Here is a 22,925-nt window from a genome sequence, read left to right on the forward strand (position 1 = left end):
GTACGAGCGACACGATACGAAGGGAGCCCACGATTACATAGGGGACTTGTATGCTCGTACACGCGTGCGCACATACACACAGACATAGGCGAGAGTGCACAAGACACGCATAGCTAAGTTAATTGATTTCGGCTCTGTCGGGCCGCCTCGATATGTTGCCACTTCGATCGAAATAACGCATCGAAAACGCGTTAACGCAATCGAATCCGAAGACCCTGGTTCGCGTTGAACAACGTTTCGTTTTCAAAAATCTCTACATTTTCCTCTTTCTTTATTATTTCAACTTCGTCGAATAATAAAAGCGTAGGAGTATTCTTGATGATTTTTCTCTGAGAGAAAAATTTATCGTCGCGGGGATTAGAGTAATCCGTAACGATGGCCTTTTTATCGCTAACGCAACAGGATGCAAAACGTTGCACAATTCAGATCGGGAAAATACGCAAAGAATAGTACGGTCTAGAAGGCGGTCGAGATGATCATAAAAACTAACGTCGAGTACTATGCGGTGACGGGGTCAGCTTGACCTACAATATGGATTGCGTTAAATAACTTAGTTATGTCCATTGTCTTTATTCCCTTTGTCACGTTATGTCGTTAAAGAGTTTAAATCTTGCAGAAGATACTTTCTGAAATCGATTATTTAATAACGGAGATAATTTTAAACCCGTTTTAATGAAATATCTTAAATTTGATTGTACAACCGTTATTCAATCTCAAAAAAAAGCAAACTAACTAACGTGAATATTATTCTCATGTAACACGTATAACATGATCCTCGTAGTCTTCTGACCTCCGGCGTTATCCTTGCAGTGCGTTATTCTAGCCACAACTATCGCATCGACCATCCTACTACATAGGTATGCAACATTACACCTCGTATCGAACGGATTTGCGAAGATGAGAAGAGGAAGAGAAAACGGGGATAATGGGAGAAGCATTAAATTCAAATGGACCGCAAACGAAATGTACTCGCGATATCGAAGCACGACAACCGGATCGTCCTTGGTCGAACGATCGTAAAATGTTGCGGTTCTATGAAATATTATGAAATATTAGTGAGCATCGACGATCGTAGGAAACGTCCGTACGTGCGTGCGTACGTCCGTTCTCTTTTTGCGTTTCATAGAAACGACGAACCACCTACTCAACGATCGAATAAGAAAAAGGTTTTCTCGAAATCTTGGCACCTTCTCCAATTTCCTACGAGCTCGGTCTCTTTTATTACCCGTACTACTTTCGAAACGTTAACAACTCTTTCTTTTTTTTCTTTCTCTCCTTCTTCCTTCCTCAAATCCATTTTGGTTAGATTTATGTTTCGAGAATCATGAAAGAAATTTTCGTGGAAAATGTCGTAATCTCGTCGAAAGATGATTCTTTTTTTTTCTCTCTCTCTCTCTTTTTTGTTTTCTTTCTTCACAATACTATAGAAACTTTTTAAACGACTATACGATCGTCAATAATAAAATAATAAACTTGGTCGAATAGGATAAACTCGCGATAGGATGAACCCAATGGAATTCCATTTGTTCATTAGATTATCCGAATCGCTTTGGGTTTCTCTCTGTCCTAGATTTATTCAGTAATCTCGTTCTGTGTACCTCTCATACAAACGGCTCGTTCGCGAACTGACTTTCTATGGAAGTACGTACCGCGAAATTCTGTTTGTCTCTCATCATTTAGGAACAGGCTATATGAGCGGACGAGCGTACACGACGCGAATAGTTATACGTCTTTACCTCTTGCGAGTCAAATAGAGCTAACGAGCTCTGATTAATTTAAGAATTCTTGGTAAATATTTTTTTTACACAGACATCGCAGAAATCACGTATTATCGTACTTTCGAAGAAATCAAAGTTTAACTGGAAGGCTAAAACGACTTTGTGAGAAAGAATTCGCGTAAGATTCTTTTGAAGATTTCCGCTCACATGCCGCGAGAAGGCGAAAGATCGTTTCGAGAGATTTACATCCGAGAGGAGAAAAAGAAAAAGGAAGGAAGGCACAGGAGCGAAAGAGGGACGGCGGACATACTCCGAAACCAAAAGGGTTCTTGGGAAGCTGAAAGAGATCCCACGAGAGAAGATCCCTTCTGGAAGATCCATCACATCTTTTCTTAAGACATTAACCAAGATACGACTCGTCCGAGTAAAATAATCGAAAGACTAGATCATAAGCAATTAGGTCAGTTAACTAATTGTAAGATATTTCCAGGACTCCGATGCTAACCATTTAAAATGTGACGATCGAAGACACGATGATTTCGTCATCGTGACAAACCGAATTGTGTCGCGTTTTCTAACTAGCAAATGGTTTATCGCTAAAAATATTAGTCGGTCTATCAAACGACGACGGGAGGAGCAGCTGCCACGCTCATTATCCGACAAGAGATATCGTCCCGCTTTGACCGGCAAGAAATTGTCGCGTCGTGATCGCGCGAACGAACCGACACGTCGTGCCTTCCCCTTCTGCCATTAAATAATGCGATAAGTTTCGAGTATCTTCTATGGCTGAAAAAAAAAAAAAGAAAAAAGAAAGAAGGAGCAGCTATCGGTCTAAATTTAAAATATGCAGCAACTAATCGTTTACTTTCAAACGTGTATCGCGAACGATTGTAATTATTTAACGTCGACCTCTTTGGATCGTCCTCCTTCTTTTCTCCCAATCATCGATGATATCGATAGGGCAAAGGTAAAAAAAAAAAAGAAAAAAGAAAAAGGAAAAAAAGAATTATCAAGAAGAAAGTCTGGGAAACGTATTTAACAGAAAGTATCGAGTCAATGATAATAACGTGAGAGAGATATCAAGCGGACTATCGATATCTCTTCTCTCGAACTTTCTCGACGAATGAAATAGAAATTCTTGCGCGGTCGCGATCGTCTCTTAGCTCTTCACCTTTATTTCTTCTTCTTCTTGAGAGAATTTTCTTCGGCCGATGTCCATAGCGATTCGTCGCGTTACTCACACAGAGAACGATTAAACCGAGTACGAAGAACGCGGCCACGCCCTTCGGCTACGAGTCCGTTGTCGGAGGCTTTAGGAATGTAAAAGCATTATGTTCCATGCTAACGCGTTCTTTCTTCTAAAAAGTCTATACGAATGTCCTTGCGATCGAGTCCTGCGCGTTTCAAGATGTCTCTCTCTTTCTCTCCCCCCCTCTCTCTCTCTCTCTCTTTCTCTCTTTTCCTTTCTCTATTAAACTTACGTAGGTGTACAAACACAAACTTACAAAAGATCGGATAACGATCTGTAAAGAATATTAAGAGATTCTCTATCGAAGAAGACGTTTCTTTCTTTCTCTCTCTCTCTCTCTCTCCCTCTCTTTCTCTCTCGCTCTCTCGTTCTTCGTAGAAAGGAGCACTCGCTGACTAGAGAATCGCCTTTTGACGTCGAGTTCATGGCAGCCGGCATTTACCGTATTAACTCTAATTAGTGGTAATTAGGAGAAATTCCTCGTACGGTGCCATAAATTGAAACTGGCGTAAAATAGCGAAGAAACAGAAGAAGAGGAGAAAGAATGGGGGAGTACCATAGGAGACAGAGAGAGAGACAGAGACAGAGACAGAGAGAGAGAGAGACAGAGACAGAGAGAGAGAGAGAGAGAGAGAGAGAGAGAGAGACAGAGAGAGAGAGAGAGAGAGGATTGGTGAACCGAAGCAAATCGCCATACTCTAGCGAAATGAAATTGTAATGTGGTCGAGAGCAATGATCTCTCGCTATCTCTCTCTCTCTTTCTCCCTCCTCTTCCATTCCTATCTCCTTCTCCTATCCTTTGTCTCGGAGGGATTTTCGTTGGTCGCCCATGATTCTAATCGATTTGTTCCATAGGAAAATTAATCGAATTCGAGTTTATATCGCGCACGCTTGGAATAATTCTCCAATTAATCTCGTTCAACAACGGCAGGATGAAGTTTATTAATTGCGAGAGACGCGCCGGAGCCTTCGAAATGATATTTTCCGAGGATTCGAACGATAAAAGTGGCGCCGTTCGTACGAGATTCGTACGAATCGAAGAAACGTTCGCGATCGGACGTGTTATGAAATGTTCTATCATCGCGAGAATTATGCTTCGACGCAAACCACCGGTACTTATACGCATGCGATACACGTTGCCTTGACGTAAGAGATCCGTCATTTTCTTTGTTGAATATCGAGAAACATTGACGATCTAACGTCATTATGAAATTCTTATACCTATCGCTCGCAAATATGTGATCTTAAACAAGCACATTACGAGTATCCGTAAATACTAGACGTTTATAAGTTTGCGTACTGGCGCCGAGGGCTGAACGAGGAGTTCTCTTGTTTATAATACGTTTCTTCAAAAAATTCTCATTGATTCTAAGGAAAACTCTTTGCGTGTCTTTGACCGAAGCGAACCAAAGGAGAAGCAATAATAGAATAGTTATTAATGATCGTAAAGGAAAATAGAGAAAAGAATGGAACGGAGCGGAGTGAAATATCGAAGGCGCGACGAGATAAGGAAATATGGGACGCAACGTGGATGCAAGTTCGACGAACTTAGTCGTCGGTGGCGACGAAACGAATAACCCGAGTTGGATCGTGCGCCGATTGCGCAATTTTGAAAGAACGTCGTAACGGCGCTCTATGGCTTGTAGAAGAACTTCTACGAGAGGGAGACGCTAATAGAAGACCGGAAGAACGATGAAAAGGAAAGAAAAACGTGTTCGTTCGTTGATAGACCGCAAACGTTAAGCGCGTGCCTTCCATCGTATATATAGCTGAACCCGTTCGGATCTACGAAAAGGAATATTAGTAAGCTGTCCGTTGAAAAATCAAAAGGGATGAATCAGAATTTTACAGCGAAGGGACCGCCTACCGGAAGAAAAAGTTCGACGATCTAGGACGGATATAAATACGAAGGAAACGAAACTGCGGCCAGTTTCGATCTGCGGCCAGCTGAAAATGCATCGTCAAAGATCTTGGAAACCATTTCTATATTTTGGTATCTACAAATCGAGACGAGAATTATTGCCATTTGAAATAACACGAGACGCCCTTTTCCACGATATTATTTCCAACGATAATACGAGGTTAAATTTGAATTGTCAATTTGCCGAGAAACGTACGAGGAAGTCGACTTTATTTCGTGGTCAGGCTCTAACAGCGACTTTAAGAAAGATGGCCGGGCGAACGACGAGTGGACCCAAATCGCAGTGGCGCGATGCGAAGGAATGCACCGAGGTATTTCGCGACGCCAAGATCCGGAGGGAGAATCTCGTCGAAGCAAGGAACGGTGGTACACCGAGAAAAAAGACGAAGAAAAAAGCTGGACAAAGACCGAAAAAGAAAGAGAGAGAGAGAGAAGAAAGGTGGTCCAGCCGTACACAAATTGCTTACAGAGAAAAAAGCGCTTCTTCGTTTGTCTTCTTTCATGTCTTTCCCCCTTCCGAATATTTTCTTTTTCTTTTTCTTTTTCTTTTTCTTTTTCCTTTTTTTTTTATTGTCATTCGTTCAGCGTTCTCGGGAATAAAAACGTCGGAATGTAATTAATCGATAAAGAAAAATCTCGTAATAAATGCAGAATCGTCCAAGGTAAATATCCCGAGAGCAAAGAATCGTTAAAAAGTGCAAACGAGTTCTGTTGTTTTTAGATGAAAAAAATATGTCACGTTGTTAATCTAGCACACCGTTCCGCTCGCTCCACCTTGGTTTACCAAGGAAATTAACGTAGGTAACGTTCTGCGCGGCATGCGAAGAACTTTTTCACAGCAGCATTTAAAAGTTATCCTGTTGGAATTAGAGAACACCACGCGGTGCATACACCTCCGCTACGCCCTTTCCTTATTCATGAGTTCGCCGTAAAGCACGCTCGAATTCTCTCATTCTACGGGTACAATTTATATCGCGTTATTCTCGACGCTTTAAAAAATCTCATACAAAAAAGAATACATTTAAAATAAAAATTGTTCGAACAAAATCCTTGAATATTTAAGGTCCAACTACTTGGAGTCTTTTCTAACATTGCTCGAAATTCCTATCGAACAAAAAAAGTTGTAGAAAAAGCTCGTCTCGTAGGAGTCGATTCGACGGGGAATTCATCGGGGAGAAAAGAGGTCGGGACAACAAAGGATTTCTAATGGGCGTTGGGCAGCAGCATCCAGAGAGGAAACCTTATAAGGTAAAGCTCGCGAGGTGCCTTCACCTCCTTTTGGTCTCTCTCTCTCTCTCTCTCTCTCTCTCTCTCTCTCTCTTTCTCTCTCTCTCGCTGTTTCTCTTTCTCTTGGTCTTTCTTGTTCTTCCCCGAGCACACTCGGACTCCTGCGAACGCTCGGAGGCGCCTACGTGGCCGGATTTAGACCGAAAAAGAAGCAGCTCGACTTTCGGGAGGAAGACGACGAAGAAGACTTCGTCGCAGCAGCGCGACGAACACGCTAAAAGGAACGCTATCGTGAGCTGCAGGCTCGATCGTGACCGGGCGCACCGCCGTTGGCCTTCGATCTCTCGATCGATACCGTACTCGAGTCCGGTTTTCGTGCAAAAAGCGCCTCCCGAGATTGAAGGGAAGAAAAAAGGAACAAAGAAAGTAAGGGGTAAAAACGAGGAACAATGAGAACTGTCTTGCACGAGCGTGTCCCCTGCTCGATCCTGTCCTTGAAAAATAAAATAGCTTTTAAAATGGACGTATCGAAGAGTCTCTCTCTCTACGGTGGATTTTATTTCCTTCGTAATATATATATATATATATATATGTATGTATGTATGTATGTATGTATGTATGTATGTATGTATGTATGTATGTATGTATGTATGTATGTATGTACCGTGGAGGAGTAAAAAGCAACGGTAATGAAACGAGAATTACGAGTTCACGTGACAAGCCGTTACCGTTCCTTTCACTAGCTATCGAGATAATTGTACTAGCATATTGTCGTTAAACGAGTATACTCGTAAAGTATGCATATGCGTGTTAATTGGATACCGGGAGTGCTCTTAAAGTGTACCGATCGATCGTTTCGAATTAATTCGACCGGACAAGGGACACGCGAAAAAGTACTCCAACGTAATACCGACGGATCACTCGTCGTTAACCAAAAAGGAATGAACATTGTCCTTGGATGAAGATACCAGGACTTCTTCCGAATCGTCCCGATTCGCGAGTATCGATCCCGTGTACGAGGTGGATGCAAATTGTGTAGCCAAATGCGCGCATGTATACGTAGGTAGATAACGACGGGTAGCGGCTGATCGTAGAGCATTGCACATGCATACATATGTAGTAGCATGACGCATTCGCATTCATGTATGTAGATTCAAGACGGTCGAAATCCTTTTGCGAAGCAATCGACCGGACGATGCGATCCCTCTCGCGACTCGAGCGTGGCGCCAAAACGCAAAGGAAATAACATCGACGTCCATGGGGATGGATGCATAAGTTGTATGTACCATCTTTGTCCTTACATATTCGATAAACCCCGTGGGAAGTTTTCGTGAAGCAACCGATCGAGTTAAAAGGAAGGACTTGGACAATGGAGTCGTTCGATTTTCATTCGTAAAAAAGAAAAAAAAGAACAAGAAATAGGAAAGTCGGCTCCGATAAGAAAGATCGACTTTCTCTCTCTCTTTCTAGAATTCGAACGTGCTTGAAAACTTACCATATTGAGCAGATCTTTGATCAAGGACGATCGAACGGTCGCCCTCGAGGATTTGGTTCTTCTAACAGCTACCAGAGAACCCTCTCGCGTCGACACGATTCTCGGCATGGTGTTCGACCTCATCAACCGGTACTCTTCCCCCGGACTTCTCCTCTTCTTCTTGAACGTACCGCACAGCATGTTTGCGCACTCCTTTCAACGGACTCTTAACGAAACGAGAAAAAGGTCCCATCAACGTAAGAAGGAACGTTTTAAACGGAGAATGTGTTCTTCTTTGTGAGGGAAAGGTCCTCGCACTCCGAGACAGCGTCTTCCTCGTTGTGTAAAAAAGCGTTTACAGAAGCGCGCTCAGACCGAATATTTTTTCTCGCGGCTACGACACCGACATGGCGCCGTCCAGAGATTCCTGCATCTATTTACCTCCCTACTACCACCTTCGTTCCTCCCCCACCTCCTTCTCACGGTTTCAGAGCTCCTTTTATTCGATTTCTCTGTTCGTCGAGCGTTCCGCTAGCGGCACCACTTTCGGCATCCCTTTGCCTCCGCGTCCCTTCTTCCTTCTCTCCTCTTCCTCTCCCTCCTTTTATTTCTCTTCCTCTTTTTCTCCTTTTTCTTTTCTTTTCTTTTCTTTTCTTTTTTTTTCTTCTTTTCTCTTCCTCCGACTATAGTCGACACCCACGTACTAATTAAGCTCCGACGAAGAGCACGTCGCTCTCTCGCCTTCTCGAACGACTTCTCGACGGCGACTGAGCGGAGAGCGATCGAGCCAAGATCCGGAGGTGATCGACCGGTAAAAGGAACTGGTTGTTGGATCGATACTCGCGATGCTCGCGGCCGCGCTCAAACCGGAGATCGTCGACCGATCTTGCTCGAATTTATCACGTACGCTACGACGATCATTCTTACCAAATATAATATATATTATTTTCTATCGTATAGAAGTGATCTAATTCAGACGTTGAATTTCTTTTCTCTTTCTAAACGATCCGGAATTTTTTTCTTTTTCTTTTGCTATCGTCGTGACTACATCGAAAGTCCCAGAAAGAAGATAATCGAAGAAGATACGATTTCTCGGACGATAGGTCCGATTAAGTGCGTCCGCACTTGCGTCGGAAAGTTAATTAACGGAATCTCAGGCAGCTCGAGTCGCAGTGAGAGCCGAGAGTCGACTGAAGGCATAAGGCTCCGTTGTGGTCGTCGAAGGAACCCCACCACGTTGATTTCAACAACACCCGGCACCCAGGCCGACCGGACGACCTGGTCGCGTGGCGCTCGGCACAGATATGCAGTGTTTCTCAAAAGTCCTGTTCCTTTCTTTTTTCTACTACCTTCTTGTTCGTTCTTTGCCGAATTGTCGAACGATCAAGACGCGATCTCTTTTGTACCTAACGATACTTTGTAACAAGACTCGCCTATAAATGGATTTAAAACACGATGGATCAGCGTAACACCGCTGGAATTATATATCCACCTTTGTAACCGACTGACCCCGTTACCGATCTAGAATGTCGGAATTAATCGGCCTTCATCCATCCGTAATTTGAGAACAACGCGTAGAAAGACGTAATCAAGGATAAAACATTTAGCGTCTCATTTTGATTTACGATAGGTAAATCGAATTGAAAAGTCGAAATAAAGTAGAATCGTATAAAGAGGGAAACACTTTGAAATATCAAAAGATTTCTTTTAAACCACTAATTTTTGTGGTTTTCGTCTAACTTTTACACTCCCTTCGAAAGAGACGAGAACTTTGCTTCTTTTTTCTTGAGTCCTTGACGCGTAACGAGGAAGGCGTATCTCTTCGCCAAGATCGATCCTATTCTTTTACAAGCGCATAAAGGACTTGCGTCATTGAACGGAAAGTAACGCGATGATCGTTCGCTTTTGCAAAGAAACGTGGTTGGGCACCGTTCTTCTGTTACTGCCTTTTATGACTAACCAAACTCACCTCGGATAAGTAATATATTTACATGCGAATCGTAACACGCGATCGCTACGATTACTCGACTCGAAAGCGTTTAAAAACTGGGTAGGGGGGGAGGCTTGTTTCATGCACCCTTCGAAACGATACGAAAGAATATATAATTTTCGCGTGACTCATCGCGCCCTCACAAAACTGTCCGAATTAGTCAGAGGGTCTGACTCCGATTTATATCGTATCAATACTTTTTTTTTTGTCCTTAGTATATATCAATAATTCGAAAGGAGCGAGAAATTGCAAGAAAGTCCATCGTATTCGTGGATTGTCTCCTTTATTCCATTTAATCACGATTGGTCCACGATAAAGAGAAGCTGCGCGACGAAAGAAAATTTGAGAATCCCTGAGAACCGCAGGTTTTACCTGGGGGATACGCATGCGCCGAGACCGACAGATGTTTCCTCCTCGCCAACTGTTGCACGCTCCCGAGAAGCGAGGCTGCATCTGATTTACCAAAGAAAGAAAAAGAAAAAAGAAGAAAGGAAGAAAAATTCTCCTTCTTTCCTTCCCTTCGTTCCCTTCGTTTCGCAGCCACCCGAAGAAGCTCGTGCTCCTAGCTCTTTCCGCTCGAAACGCCTCCAAATAGATCCCCGAGGAGCAAACGGGGGTGTGGACCTGCGAGCTTGGTTTAAACACCCCATTGAACGCTGCCCTTATGTCCTCGAATTCGATCTGCTCCGACGACAAGCAACACGATACTCTTCGGCTCGAGTGCTGGGCAGAAAAATCTATTGAGGAAGACCGACCCCCATCGGACCGTACGTCGTTCCTCGTCGTTAATAGATTCTGAACGATACCGTCTAATGCGATATCGTCGCTGACAATTTTCTGAACGTAAAACGACAGAACGTCGATTCCGTTGGCTCGTTAATCGATTTACATCATAGATTTTCTCCCCGCGTTTCGTTTCATACGATCTCTCCTACTGGCACAATCTTTCTAACATCGAAAAGCAAAAGGCCACTTTCTCCCGTAGCTTAGAATCGTCGAAGCGAGGCATTTTACGAATTTAACTCTAAGGTAAAATCGAAAGTGAAGCGTCTGAATACTTGAGTACTTTACTGAAGAAAAAGTATATCTTGCTTGAGAGAGATGATCGTGGAAAAAAAAGAAAAAAAAAAAAAAATAGGACTCGATCGAAACCACCTGCTTAGATCGAGATGCAACCTGGTCGCGACTCTGCAATTCGCGCTATAAGTCGCAGTGTGCCGGTGAGATTTATCGTATCTCGTGTATCGAGGAGCATGCGTCGAAGCCCTTATTACGGCTTATTAAGCGGCAGTGAGCCGGCACGTCGACGATCGTGAAAACCGGTCGTTGTCGTTCGAGACAAGCACGAAGCGATGCGAGGAACTCCGCATCACCTGCCTGCGCCTCTTCTCTTCTTCACCAGAGCCATCCCTATTTTCTTTTTTTTTTCTTCTCTTCCCCTCCAATCTTTTTTTTTTTTTCCTTGACGAGAATCTTACAGCCGCACTACAAGGCTCTCCTCTCTCTTTCTTATTCGTTCTGTAGACCGCCGCTCAAATCTTAGCTCTCGTCGAGGGGGAGGCAGATTGCTTAACGACGCCAACCACCTGCCTCGAAAAGAGAAACACGTGCTGCCTACTACGAGGCAGCTGCCATCCACGATACCGAGTCCCGATATGTACACAAGCGCGCATCGACTAACACCCAAAGCCGAGGTGTTGAGAGAGAAAGAGAGAGAGAAAGAGAGAGAGAGAGAGAGAGATTTGCAACTCGACTCTTATTCTACGAGCGCTACTCTCTTCTTTCGCGAATCTTCGATGTAACCTGCTCGAAAGTAACATTTGACTTTCGACTTCCGATTTGACGTACGCGAATTTATTACAGAGCTTGATTTTTTTTTCTTGGTGGAAACAAGCAGATCGAAACGATGGGACTTAGATCAATTACGATGATTAACGCGATACGAAAGAGAGCTATGGCATTAACGTATTTTTAGATCCATGCTGGTAGTGTCTATATCCTATTAATGGAAGGAAGAAGCAACAGATGGCAAATAGGACGCGTGGCTGATGCGCCGATAGTGATTCCGTTCTTTCTTCGAATCTCTATGGAGAAAAGGTATAAATCGATCGCCACGAGTCGCTGCTATCCTCGATTTTCGACTCGACTCTAAATAATTAAGTAAGAAAGAGAGCTCGTCGTAGAAAGGATCGACCTTGATATTGATAAAAACAGAAGCCCTACGAGAAATACGGAAGGGAGGGGAGACGAAGGAAAACGACGAGCTAAACGTGCAGCTGCCCTTTGCCACGTGCAACACGCACTTATACCTGAATGTTTTCTCTTCTTTCGAGGTCTCTCCCCCCTTCCTTCACGCCTTTTATGCGAGCACAGGCCTCGATCGCAGAGGAGATAAGTTTTCCGAAGAAAAGATTTGAAGAAACCACTTTTACGACGTCCTACCACGTTGGTAGAAAATATTAATATTTATGTCGGTGATTTGAGAAAAATCCTCGGTACGGTAATTAAAGAACTTTTACTCTTTGGAATGATGGATGCGCCTGTCAAAGAGACGAGGAATATAATTTAAGAAATCGAGTAAACGGAAAAGCTTAGAGCCATTGATAAGATCTCGTAGTTAACGAGATCCAACGGATATAGTAATATTATCGGACAAAGGCTTCTCATTCGTTCTCATCGGGACTCAGGATGCCGCGGACGTTTGTACGGATGCGGATACGACGAAGCCCGCATACTAATAACCGCCGGAAGTTCTTAAGCGTTCGTCTATTTCGCCAGGGGCATGTCTCGACCAATCTTGCGTCGCAACTTGATGTTATTATCTTAACGATTGAATAATATCGTCTACACTCCTATCTCGCTACGGCTAAACGATTCTTGGAAAGATTTTTTTTCTCAGCATTATGCGGGGCATCTTGTTCTCGTTACGATTAAAAAATATAATCTTCTCAAATGTTACAGTCAGATTAAAGTATAGTTATTGTTCAATAGCGCTAGATCGTTTAACATTAGCTTCTTATAAAGTATAATATAATGATTAGGACTGGGACAAAGCGCGCGCTTTAAAAAGTTAAAAATTCAAATTACTCGACGATAGCGCCGCCCGTGTTTTGCGCAAGAACATTAAAGAGCCGAAGAATCTTGTTGGAATCTGCAATACCGACGATCGTTAGCAACCGATGTGGAACGTCGGTAAAATACCGCACGCGGATAATGCTGTCAAAGTAGGTCGCTACGAGATCGATATTTTCCTGTTCTTTCGAAGGCGATATATAGGCGTTACGGTATATAATAAATTATTAAGTTGTATATAACTTGTATTGCGTGCAAATCGTTGTTGCGATATAATTAAAACCCTCGCTAATTATTAACGTATTTAAAACGTGTGCGTGCAAAAGCTTCTGATGCTGAAAACGAGTATAAAAAAAAAAAAAAAAAAAAAATCTGCACCGACCTACATCTTATCTATAAATACGCCAATAAATCTTATCGTGACGTTAAATTAACAGCGATTAAACATGTATGATATATATTTTTAAAATTTCAACGCATTTTTTTTTATAGTAGGTCTTCGTATCGCGGAACGTTAATTCCCCTTCCAAAAATTGCTAAAATAACTTTGAAGCATCGAGAGCAACGATCGGTCCATCCCTACGATCCCATTTCGTATCAATTTTCGATCAATTTTTTTTTAATTATCGCGGTTTACAACGGACATTTCGTCCTTATATACACCCGCATCGGATTTTGCGGTTTTTCGAAAATCAACCGCTGAAATGCACGACTATAGTCCTGCGACGGTCCCAGCACCCTCCCAGAGGTCACCGACCAGAGTGCAACGTTATCCGTTCCGCGTTGCCATGTTATCGATCTGTGCACGGCCGCCTTGACCGACCTCCGATGCAACGCCAAGTGCAAGTGCAAAAGCTCTTTCGTCACTGTGCTCTCTCTCTCTCTCTCTCTCTCTCTCTCTCTCTCTCTCTCTCTCTCTCTCTCGCTCTCGTTCTATCCCTCTCCGATCTTTTTCTCCCTTCTTCCGAATCAATCTCTTTTGGTTGCGAGAAATTGGTTCGTTTGTATTAATCGATATTTCGACAAAGTTTTATTCTTGATCGTCGTGTGGCAATGCGAATCGTCGTTTTCATTTCTTTTATTCCATTTCTATTTTCGAATTGGTTTAACACGTCAGTCGCAATCGTAGCAATATGCAGAACGAAGACCTAGTTATATGTTTTAGCTTTAGTTTTATTCGACTTTCTTTATATCGAGTGCCGTGTAATTAGTTTTATTTCATTCGACCAAGCTCGTAACGCGAGCATATGGTTTTGTTTTTTCCACTGTAAAGAGAACGAATAAAGTGGAGGATACGATTAACCGTTTCACAAGAACGTTATCCATCAAGGTGCTATCGATCTGGCGCAGTCTGCCAGGCAGTCGTTGGGAATGCGAAGTGCAAGTGCAAGTGCAACTACAAGTGCAAAAGCTCTTTCGGGCATCGACCGGCACTCGAACCGTGCTCGTACATCCTTCATTCCGTAACAGCTACTCTCTCTCTCTCTCTCTCTCTTTCTCTCTTTCTCTCTTTCTCGCTCTTTTTCTCTTTTTTTCTCACTCTCTCGCTCGCTCATTCGCTCGCTAGCTCGAGTAGAGTACTCGTCGTACTTCGAACCTTGCTAAAGATTCAAGGTTACTCGTTGCGCTACCGCGACTACTTGCATTCCCTCTTTGCACGGATCTTTCTACGTTCTCGCGTAGTCCAAGTAAGGACCGATTCGACGATTCGAACCAACTGGTTTCGAGATTTACATCAGTCTGAGAAATTTATGATCATTCGATTAACGCGCAATAAAGAAGACGTCATATTCGAAAAGAGTCGTAAGCTCGTAAAAATCAAGTTTCTCGTCAAAATCAATAATTTCGTCATACATACCAATTCTACAAACGTATAGAAATATTACTCAATTATTTAACTATAATCAATTTATCCGAGTAATATTTGACTATCCTTGATAATTCGAGTAGAAGTCGTAGCTTGACGCACGCAAGTGCAAACTCTGCAGTTCTATGATTACGTTCGATTTCATCGAATTAACGCCCAGAATCCTACAACGAGAGAACTTCGTATCTGACAGGAAGAGCCCGAACTAACGGATGGGAATCCTCCCTCTCAGCCCTCTATTTCTCTTTCTCAGCAAAACTTATCGAGATGGACAAAGTTCGAGTCACGATCGTTTAATCGAGTCGATTGTCAGTAATTTATCGTCGAGTACCTAACCCATTAACGATAGATCGAGTTTCGAAAGTACAAAAAGAGAGTAAAAACATTTCTTCGAATCGAATTTATATTCGAACAATAGTTATAAACTAAGTAATACGTGAGTTAAGACTTTTGTAAAACTAGAACCGGACCAGTATGTTCTTGGTGCTATACGGCACGATTATCGAGCATAGCCCAAAGGCTCAGTATTTTCCATCGTAGCTATGTGTAATATCGCGAACATATGCGCGCAATAAATAATAAAAGGAACGTCACATATTTTCAAGAATGTCTTCGCGCCGTCCTCGTCGTCGTATATCCGTATACATAGAATTGTCCAACGTAAGTCTATAGAGTCGTATTATTTAGACCACGTGCCAATTGACACCAATTGAGGAACATAGAACGAAGCAGAAAACGTTTGTCTTCCCAAGAGACATTCTTATCTTACTTACGATTCGTTTCAAACAAACTTTTAACGTCGAACGATTCTTTTGGGTTACTGTCAACGATAGCGAACGCGACTGGATCAACGGCTGTTTCTAAAAATAACATCGAAAGAAACTTTAGTTGGACTCACCACGGTCAGACTATCCAACTCGCCGAGCCATTCGTTCAACAGCTGTTCGGGATCCGTTTCGTTGTCGCTGTCGTCGGCTTCTTCCTCGTAACGATCCATGATTAATTCTTAACTCGGCTTATAAGTGTCTGAGTTATTGGACTCCCTTAGTTTTTCTGAAAACGACAAAGACTCGTTATTGTTATCTCATCCACATAATGTTATCTACGTTAAAGTTATCGTCGCTTTTAACGACGTTATCTACGTTCGCGTTGATCTGCTTCTTTAAATTTGGATTCGACGTCCAAATCGACGACAAATACGTATAAAGATATGCAGATGGAGACGGTCCCTATTTGATCTAGGTCAAGCGTTACCGCGACTCACAAAATGAAGAAAACAAGATACGAAGCTCCGTATGCTTCCACGACATCGAGTACGCATATAACGGGCCGAAAATAGCTCGGGAAAAAAAAGCGGAGAAAGTAAAAAAAAAAAAAAAAAAGAAACAGAAAAAGAAAAAGAAAAAAGAAAGAAAGAGACATACGGCAGAGGTAGTACGTTAAAAGGCGGAGTACACGCGGAGAGATCGTCGCATCTTTTTACGGTGATTACGGTGCGTTCTCATCGATTTATTGAGAAACGATACGGCGTATATCCTCGCCCACGCCTACCACGGAAGAAGAAAAAATAAGAAACGAATGAGTCAGACCGAGGACAGCGACCCTTTTTTTCAAGAAATTCTTATTATTAAAGCGCCTCGATCCGATTCAGAAATAAGAAGCTCGAGATCAAAGTACGTAGGCAGGGGAAAGGGGGATACCAGAAAAAGGTTCAAGGTCGTGGCCGTGCTCTTGCTCTCGAGGGAAGCTAACAGGTGCTGGAAACGTGTACGCTTCTAACCCTTCGTCCGATTCCTCGAGATAACGCGGTCATTCATATTCCAAGATTAACGTCTCCGGCCGACTTTTAAACTCGGGCCCTTTACGATGCAACTCGAACAAACGTGGGAGTGACTTTCCTCGAGAAGTGCATATATGCAAATCGATGGTTCCTTCCTTCTTTTTTTCTTTTCTTTTCTTTTCTTTTTTGTTTTGTTTTGTTTTAATCGCACAAGAGATTATAATCATCGTTCGTTGTATTCTACGCGGTGGGAACGTGACGTGTCGATGAGGATAAGACGAGCGATCGAAAAAAAAAAAAAAATTAAATGAAAAGTAAGAGGAACCTGTAAAAAGTCAAATACGAATAGAGATAGACTTAACGAAACGACATCGGATATAATAGTATATGTACATATATATATATATATATATATATGTGTATAATGACGCCATTCCCAGCTTAACCGGGAGAACGTAAACATAGAAAAAAAAACAGGTTCGAGGCGCCCAGAAAAGAGGTCCGAGGCGTATTTCTTTCGTGTCACTAGCACGCTCTTAGAAAAAGACTGCCTGCTCGTAAAAAGTTTCTCAACTTTTTGAACTTTGTCCAACCGGATGGCTCTCCTCTCTTTGTTTAGAACGAGGCTCTTTCATCCGCGAAGAATCTTTTGGTCTTTTTTTTTCTTTTCTCTTTTTTACTGCTATATCATTCCAATACAGGTAAATGATATTCCATTCATTTCGAAATATTATCGAATATAATTTCTTTTGAAATAAATAAAAACACGTTACGTCGAGGAATCAAGAAGATTCGATTCGTTCTTTCAACAACTTGATCGCGTGGGCGAGCATAAGTGCGTCTAATTGTGCGAAATGAAGCGGCGTCGTTGAACGTATCGTAAAGTCAAGTCATAGTACCGAGACGAACACGAATTTGTTCTTAGAGTCGATGAAATAGATCCTAACAAGCTCTCCTTAAATTTTCGAAATTACGCCAGAGAAAGAAACGTTGTAAATGTCTCAATAAGGAATAATCGAAGTAAGATAAATTTGTTCTTTTTTGAACGCCTCGATCGTTGTTTAAAGAACTCTCATTCTCCGGGCGCAATCCTACGATCTCGTAGTTTGAAAGAAAGAGCATAAGGTTAAAGGAACGTTTAGAAAACGAGCTCGTTGTATCGCCAGATTTCTTAGTAAAAGTTTATCTTATATGCCTTCGCCATATAATGAATTAACCTTTAACATTTGCATCGCGCGTAACGATACCACACCGTGAGGATCGAGTTGCATATACCGAACAATACTCTACGATATTATCTCCGACCTCGGCACGACCAACTTCGAATTACGTCAGGAACTATTAAAGCTTTAGCGGGAAAATGATCGAATCGCAAGAGTCTTCTCGCGCGTCACACACGTAAAACGTCGATGCGAGTAAAAACAAGCTAATCTAGAAAAAAGAAAAAAAATGAAATGTGAACGTGAACGAAAGAGATAGTTTTTATTACGTCCTGTGCGGTAGAGTTGTTTTTTTTCTTTCTTTTCCTTTTTAATTCGAGAACGAACACTTCTTTAGAACGATAAAAAATTACGATACATAAACAGAAAAACGCATGATGCGTAGATGAGTATAGATACGCGTAAACTAATTGTAAGTGTGCGGAGGGCGTCCTCGTAATTATTTAGTCAAGCATATCCAAGCTCGCACCGCGACAGGCGAACATTCGCATCCGAAGGGCAGATTGCATAACGAGATAAGTGCATACACGGACTCGGCTGCTGCCAGTACACCTTGCATTTAGGAGTAACGCCAATCGTTTTCCTCGTCAGCTCCGTAATTACGCTAGCTAGCAAACAAGAAAGAGAAAGAAAAGGACGAGTTTCTTTGATACGTCATTCCCAATGTGTCCTTGCAAGGTTTTACCGTGAAACGATACGATGGAATAAGAGAGAACGATTCGAAACGTTATGACGACGACGACGACGACGACGACGACGACGACGACAACGACGCGACGCATAGAGCGAGATATCGATTGCTCGATTAATAATGCAACGACCTAGCAAGGGCCTCCTGCTAGCTTCTAGCGTTCAACCCTGAGACGGGCTTCGACGTCATTACGCAATGAAATACTCGTGTTTCTTTTTTTTAAAGATATCAAGTTCTTTGTCTTTGTCGTCGTATCCTTACGCATGAAAGAAAAAGAGAAAAGGCTGGAAAATAAATCGTGTCTAGTCTCTGTGAGAACTGTTTGCGAAAGCAACTCCAACGATAGACGATGGGTGTAACGTCAACGAAGCGTGGCACGTTTGTAGTTCAGCGCTTGCCCTTTTCTCCACACACACATACACACACACACAGAGAGATATAGACAGACACACACATTTATGTACGTAGAGGTCTTCTTATTTTACCATCGTAAATGTCGCTGTTCGTTATCCCACCGACCTACGAACGAGAGATTCGATTTTCTCAAGGAGTTCCATCTACAAAATCCTCGCGACGAACGACGCAACCCTTTATCTTTTATCTCTGAAACTCTACGTATTTTTTTTCACCCTTATTTTTACGACGAAAGAATAAAAAGTATTACATAAAGATGATTTCATTTGCATATAACGAGTTTTCCCTCTCTCTCTCTCTCTCTCTCTCTCTCTCTCTCTACCTCTCTCTCTCTCTCTCTCTCTCTCTCTCTCTCTCTCTCTCTCTCTCTCTCTCTCTCTCTCTCTCTTTTACTTTTATACGGAATACAGTCTAATACTTTATTATTCGATCTTTGTGAAAACTAACAATTCGCGCGTACACAATCCTGACGCACGCTGAGATACTTATCTCGGAATAAATAAACGTCGCTCGACGTATTTTAGTGCGTTATCGACGTCAATAGCATCTCTGAAATGTAAATTCCTTTTATCGGTACTTTCGAATTTTCGAGAAAAAGGAAAAAAGTCAACGTTATTCGAGCGAATAAATTTTGTTACATCTTGCAAGCTGCACACGCGATTACAGTACCGTGAATAAGAGAAAAAGAAAAAAGAGAAAAGGAAGAAAAGAAAAATTCGTACACGTATAAGTATACGAAGAAAGGGCTCGCAGCTAAACCGTCGCTGAGAATATACATATCGCGCAACATTAAACAGCAGTGATTTCTCCCGTGACCAACTCCCCGTGTGCATGCAGTAATGCGATCGGTTTCGGCCTTCCGGCCACGTTTCTAATATGTCGTGCACACACCGGTAGCGACCGCAAACTCGAAATTCAAGCACTGCCGGCGCTTAACTCTGTGAAATTATGGAAACTGACGTACAAACATTTTTTTCTTCGTTTCGCTTGAAATATTCTACAAAAATTGATAAATCTTTCAAAAGAAACTTAATTATTCGCAAACAACAAATTTCATTTATTTCGAATTTCGACAAACTTTTATAACGACTCGCGTAAATATTTTCTCCGTCATGGAAATAATGATAGAATGGCAGAGAGCTTAATTACTCGTCGAGATCGATATAACGTATGCGGTACTAAAACCAAACTGGCGGAAATAAAATTAACTTTTGACCGATGAAAGTTGTGCGATAACCAAGCGCGTAGCAAATCAAAGAGATAGTATTTTCAGGACGTTGTTCTCTATCCCGCATTGGTATGGTAATTACATGATAATTAATACGAAATAACTTTGAATAATAATGAGTTGTTTGAGCCGATCTTTGACTCTTTGAAAATTTCATTTGAAAAGGTATTAAAATACGATAGGAAGATAAATAACAATATTTTAATAAGAGTGGTACGTGGGAAAAATATGAGGAATGCGCGTGGTGGTCAAAATCGTCATAAAAAAAAAAAAAAAAAAAAGAAAAAAATATTTTTCTAAGCGCCGCGAATCGATAATCGGCCATCGATTTCATCCCCGAGGATTCATTCAATTTCGACTATAGATGGAATGCCCTTTGACGGATTCGGAGCGTTGAACCGAGCTTTCGTAGAGCGAAATCGCAAAAGCGATGCGGTGCGCGTGCGTGTCCGAGACGTGTGCGTGTTCGCACGCGACCGCCAAATAAAAGCGAACGGATATCGATTGCCATCGATCTCCCCGTGGCTATGTACACGCACGCTTCTCAAAATCTGCCTGCGACTGCTGGCTGCCACACGCACGACTGGTTACGTATCTATCGATATCCGTTTTCGCTCGCGAGAATATCGGAGGACGATCTATGAGAAAAAAAAATCCTTTCGTTTTCGAAAGTTCATCGTTAAATTTATATTGAGCCTAGGTGCGTTTGCAAAAATTCGTGAGGAAAGAGTAACAAAGGAAAAAAAAATATAATCGTGAGGAAAGAGAGTCGCGAAGGAAAAAAATAAATATATTATATCGCGAGATATCGTGGATACCGGTTACGATTCGATAGGATAAATAGAACTTCGATAACAAGATAAGCGAAGAAACACGAAGGATCACTTTTGGATCGGTATCATCGCGAGAGGTGACATCATACAAACACATTGATCGACTCTTATCTCGACCGTAGTACCGCTGTGCCAAGCGTATTTATCGTCGTACCATACCATCGATGCCCAAATCACAAAGAGAAGAGAGAGAGAGAGAGAGAGAGGTCCCTTTTCCGTTAAGACGAGCGCACTTCAAATACCCGGAGGATCGTTGGTTCGATGATGAGAACGTCCAGTCCAGTCTATTCCTCTTTGGAAAGGCTCTCCTACGATTGCGTAATCGTCGATGCGGGATACAGAGACTGAACCTATGGAATCGACGGATTCCATTAAATGACTCGCTGTCGAGGTTCGAGTTAAGTGATGGCAAACATCCAAGCGTGTTCCTCGATCGTTCCTTAAACACTCATTAATGAACTCGAATAAATAACCATTGTATCCCCGATCGATCGAAGGAAATCTGTAACTTCAAATAGTATTACAAAGGACAATCGTAATAAAAGCGTTCGGTCCGTTATACGCGTCTAATGGAATCCAATGGGAATATCGATGGAGTTTCACTTGTTAAAGATTTCTCGAATATTCAACGATTTTCTCTCGAAGGCAATGTTTGTAAAGAGGAAAGATCGACAACGTAGATTCTGCGAAGCATCTCGAAAATGCAATCGAATAAGTCTCATGGCTCAGAAATAATCTGATAAAGCGTTTCCTTCTCCGAATATACCGGTGGAAGGGGAAAAAGAAGTTGGGGGTTGATGGTGTGGGGGGGTGGCAATGGGGGATACACCTTTTCAAAGTCTTATCTTTCGCCTCACGTAGACACGTCCATCCCGATGCCATCGCACTTCACCCCTTTCGCGATCGATCCTTCCGCTCAAACGCTTTACATCGCAGTAGACTTTATGGAATATGAACTCTCTCGGGAAAATCAGGAATTCTCGGAATGACGAGCGATTCGATATCTTTTCAAGATTTCCATCTGTACAGATCATTGAAATTTTGGTGTGAGAGCAAAAGTTCTCGAAAATGTCGCATCGAATTTTCATCTTAATTGATCAGCGATCGAGTATACATTTGTTTTTCCCTTGTGAACCAAGATAAACGAATTTCTTCCTGTCTCCGACGTGCAATCTCATTTACTTCACCCTTGGTGAAGAGGAACCTTTCTACGTCCACCCATCGTTTCATCTTGTACTTTACTCGCAAGTGCAACGCCCCGATACTATCGATCTTTACCTTCGAACATTTACATCTTCGTTTATGCAAGCACGAGGAGTGGGAGAGGAGTGAAGAGAGTGCCGAAGAAAGTAAGAAAAAGAAAAGAAGAAAGGAAAAGAAGGAAGAGGTTGAGAGAACGCGAAAAGGAAGCTCTCCTCTACAATTTCTATGCGTAACGAAAAGTCTACGAAGGAAAGGACGAGGGAGAGGAATGTCGGGACAATGCATCAATTTCTGTTTTCTCCGATGTCGGCTGCTTTTGGAGGGTGGCACATGAGTCACGTTTGCCGTGGCTTTCGGGAAACGCCAATGAGAGTAGAGTCTTCTCCTGACCGAACGCTAATAACGGAAACCAAGCGTGCATTTCTCTCTCCTAATAAACTCCACGCGTTGGTTACGAACAATAAAATTGTGCGTTCAATGCGTAACTCGTACACAATGGCGTTCTCTATATCCTCAACTTGGTACACATGTATGCCTAAGTATGGGACAAAGGACACGGAGGAAGACGTATATTCGTTTCGCGTTTCCCCGATATTCGAAAATATATGGAACGAATTGCGCGGTGCTCCAACTACGTTTACGTAGGAAGTAAGAATATGCTGTAATCACAAGGATACGTATATTTCCTAACAAGGACTACGTCTGAGTAGACGGAGTTATTTCGGGTAGAAACGGTATCGCTCGATAAGTCGGCACTGTCGTTGCCCATGGCGATGCTAAATAATAATGGCCCTTCTACTCGTACCACCTTCGAAGAGCTACCGTACCTACGTATATACTTTGCGTCTTACGTTCTACCTTCAGAGTACTGCGATTAACTACGATTTACACGGATCGACGCACGCGAATTCGCCTCCGGAGAATCTTTAGTAGGTACGTTCTCGCTTTATACAACGGGGATAGTAGGAAAAAGCAGAGAAAAAAAATTGATAAACGTCGAAACTGTTGATGCAAGCAAGTACTCCCAATTTATATCCG

General features: G+C 42.3%; 1 protein-coding gene across 5 annotated transcripts in view; it reads right to left on the minus strand.

Moving 5' to 3' along the window:
- The window catches only part of LOC124432116 (amyloid beta A4 precursor protein-binding family B member 1-interacting protein-like), a 96,681-nt gene that overhangs the window by 49,155 nt on the left and 24,601 nt on the right, over positions 1–22,925 (minus strand). For 3 of the 5 annotated variants that reach the window (XM_046980725.1, XM_046980726.1, XM_046980724.1), the window contains one exon: positions 15,417–15,571. In XM_046980725.1, the coding sequence (XP_046836681.1) occupies positions 15,417–15,515 (99 nt within the window). In that variant the 5' untranslated portion in view covers positions 15,516–15,571. Of the gene's footprint in view, positions 1–7,610; positions 8,485–15,416; positions 15,572–22,925 lie in introns of those variants that run through there. The other 2 variants (XM_046980721.1, XM_046980722.1) reach the window with 2 other exon arrangements.

Source organism: Vespa crabro, chromosome 23, assembly GCF_910589235.1.
Source record: "Vespa crabro chromosome 23, iyVesCrab1.2, whole genome shotgun sequence".
Classification (NCBI taxonomy): domain Eukaryota; kingdom Metazoa; phylum Arthropoda; class Insecta; order Hymenoptera; family Vespidae; genus Vespa; species Vespa crabro.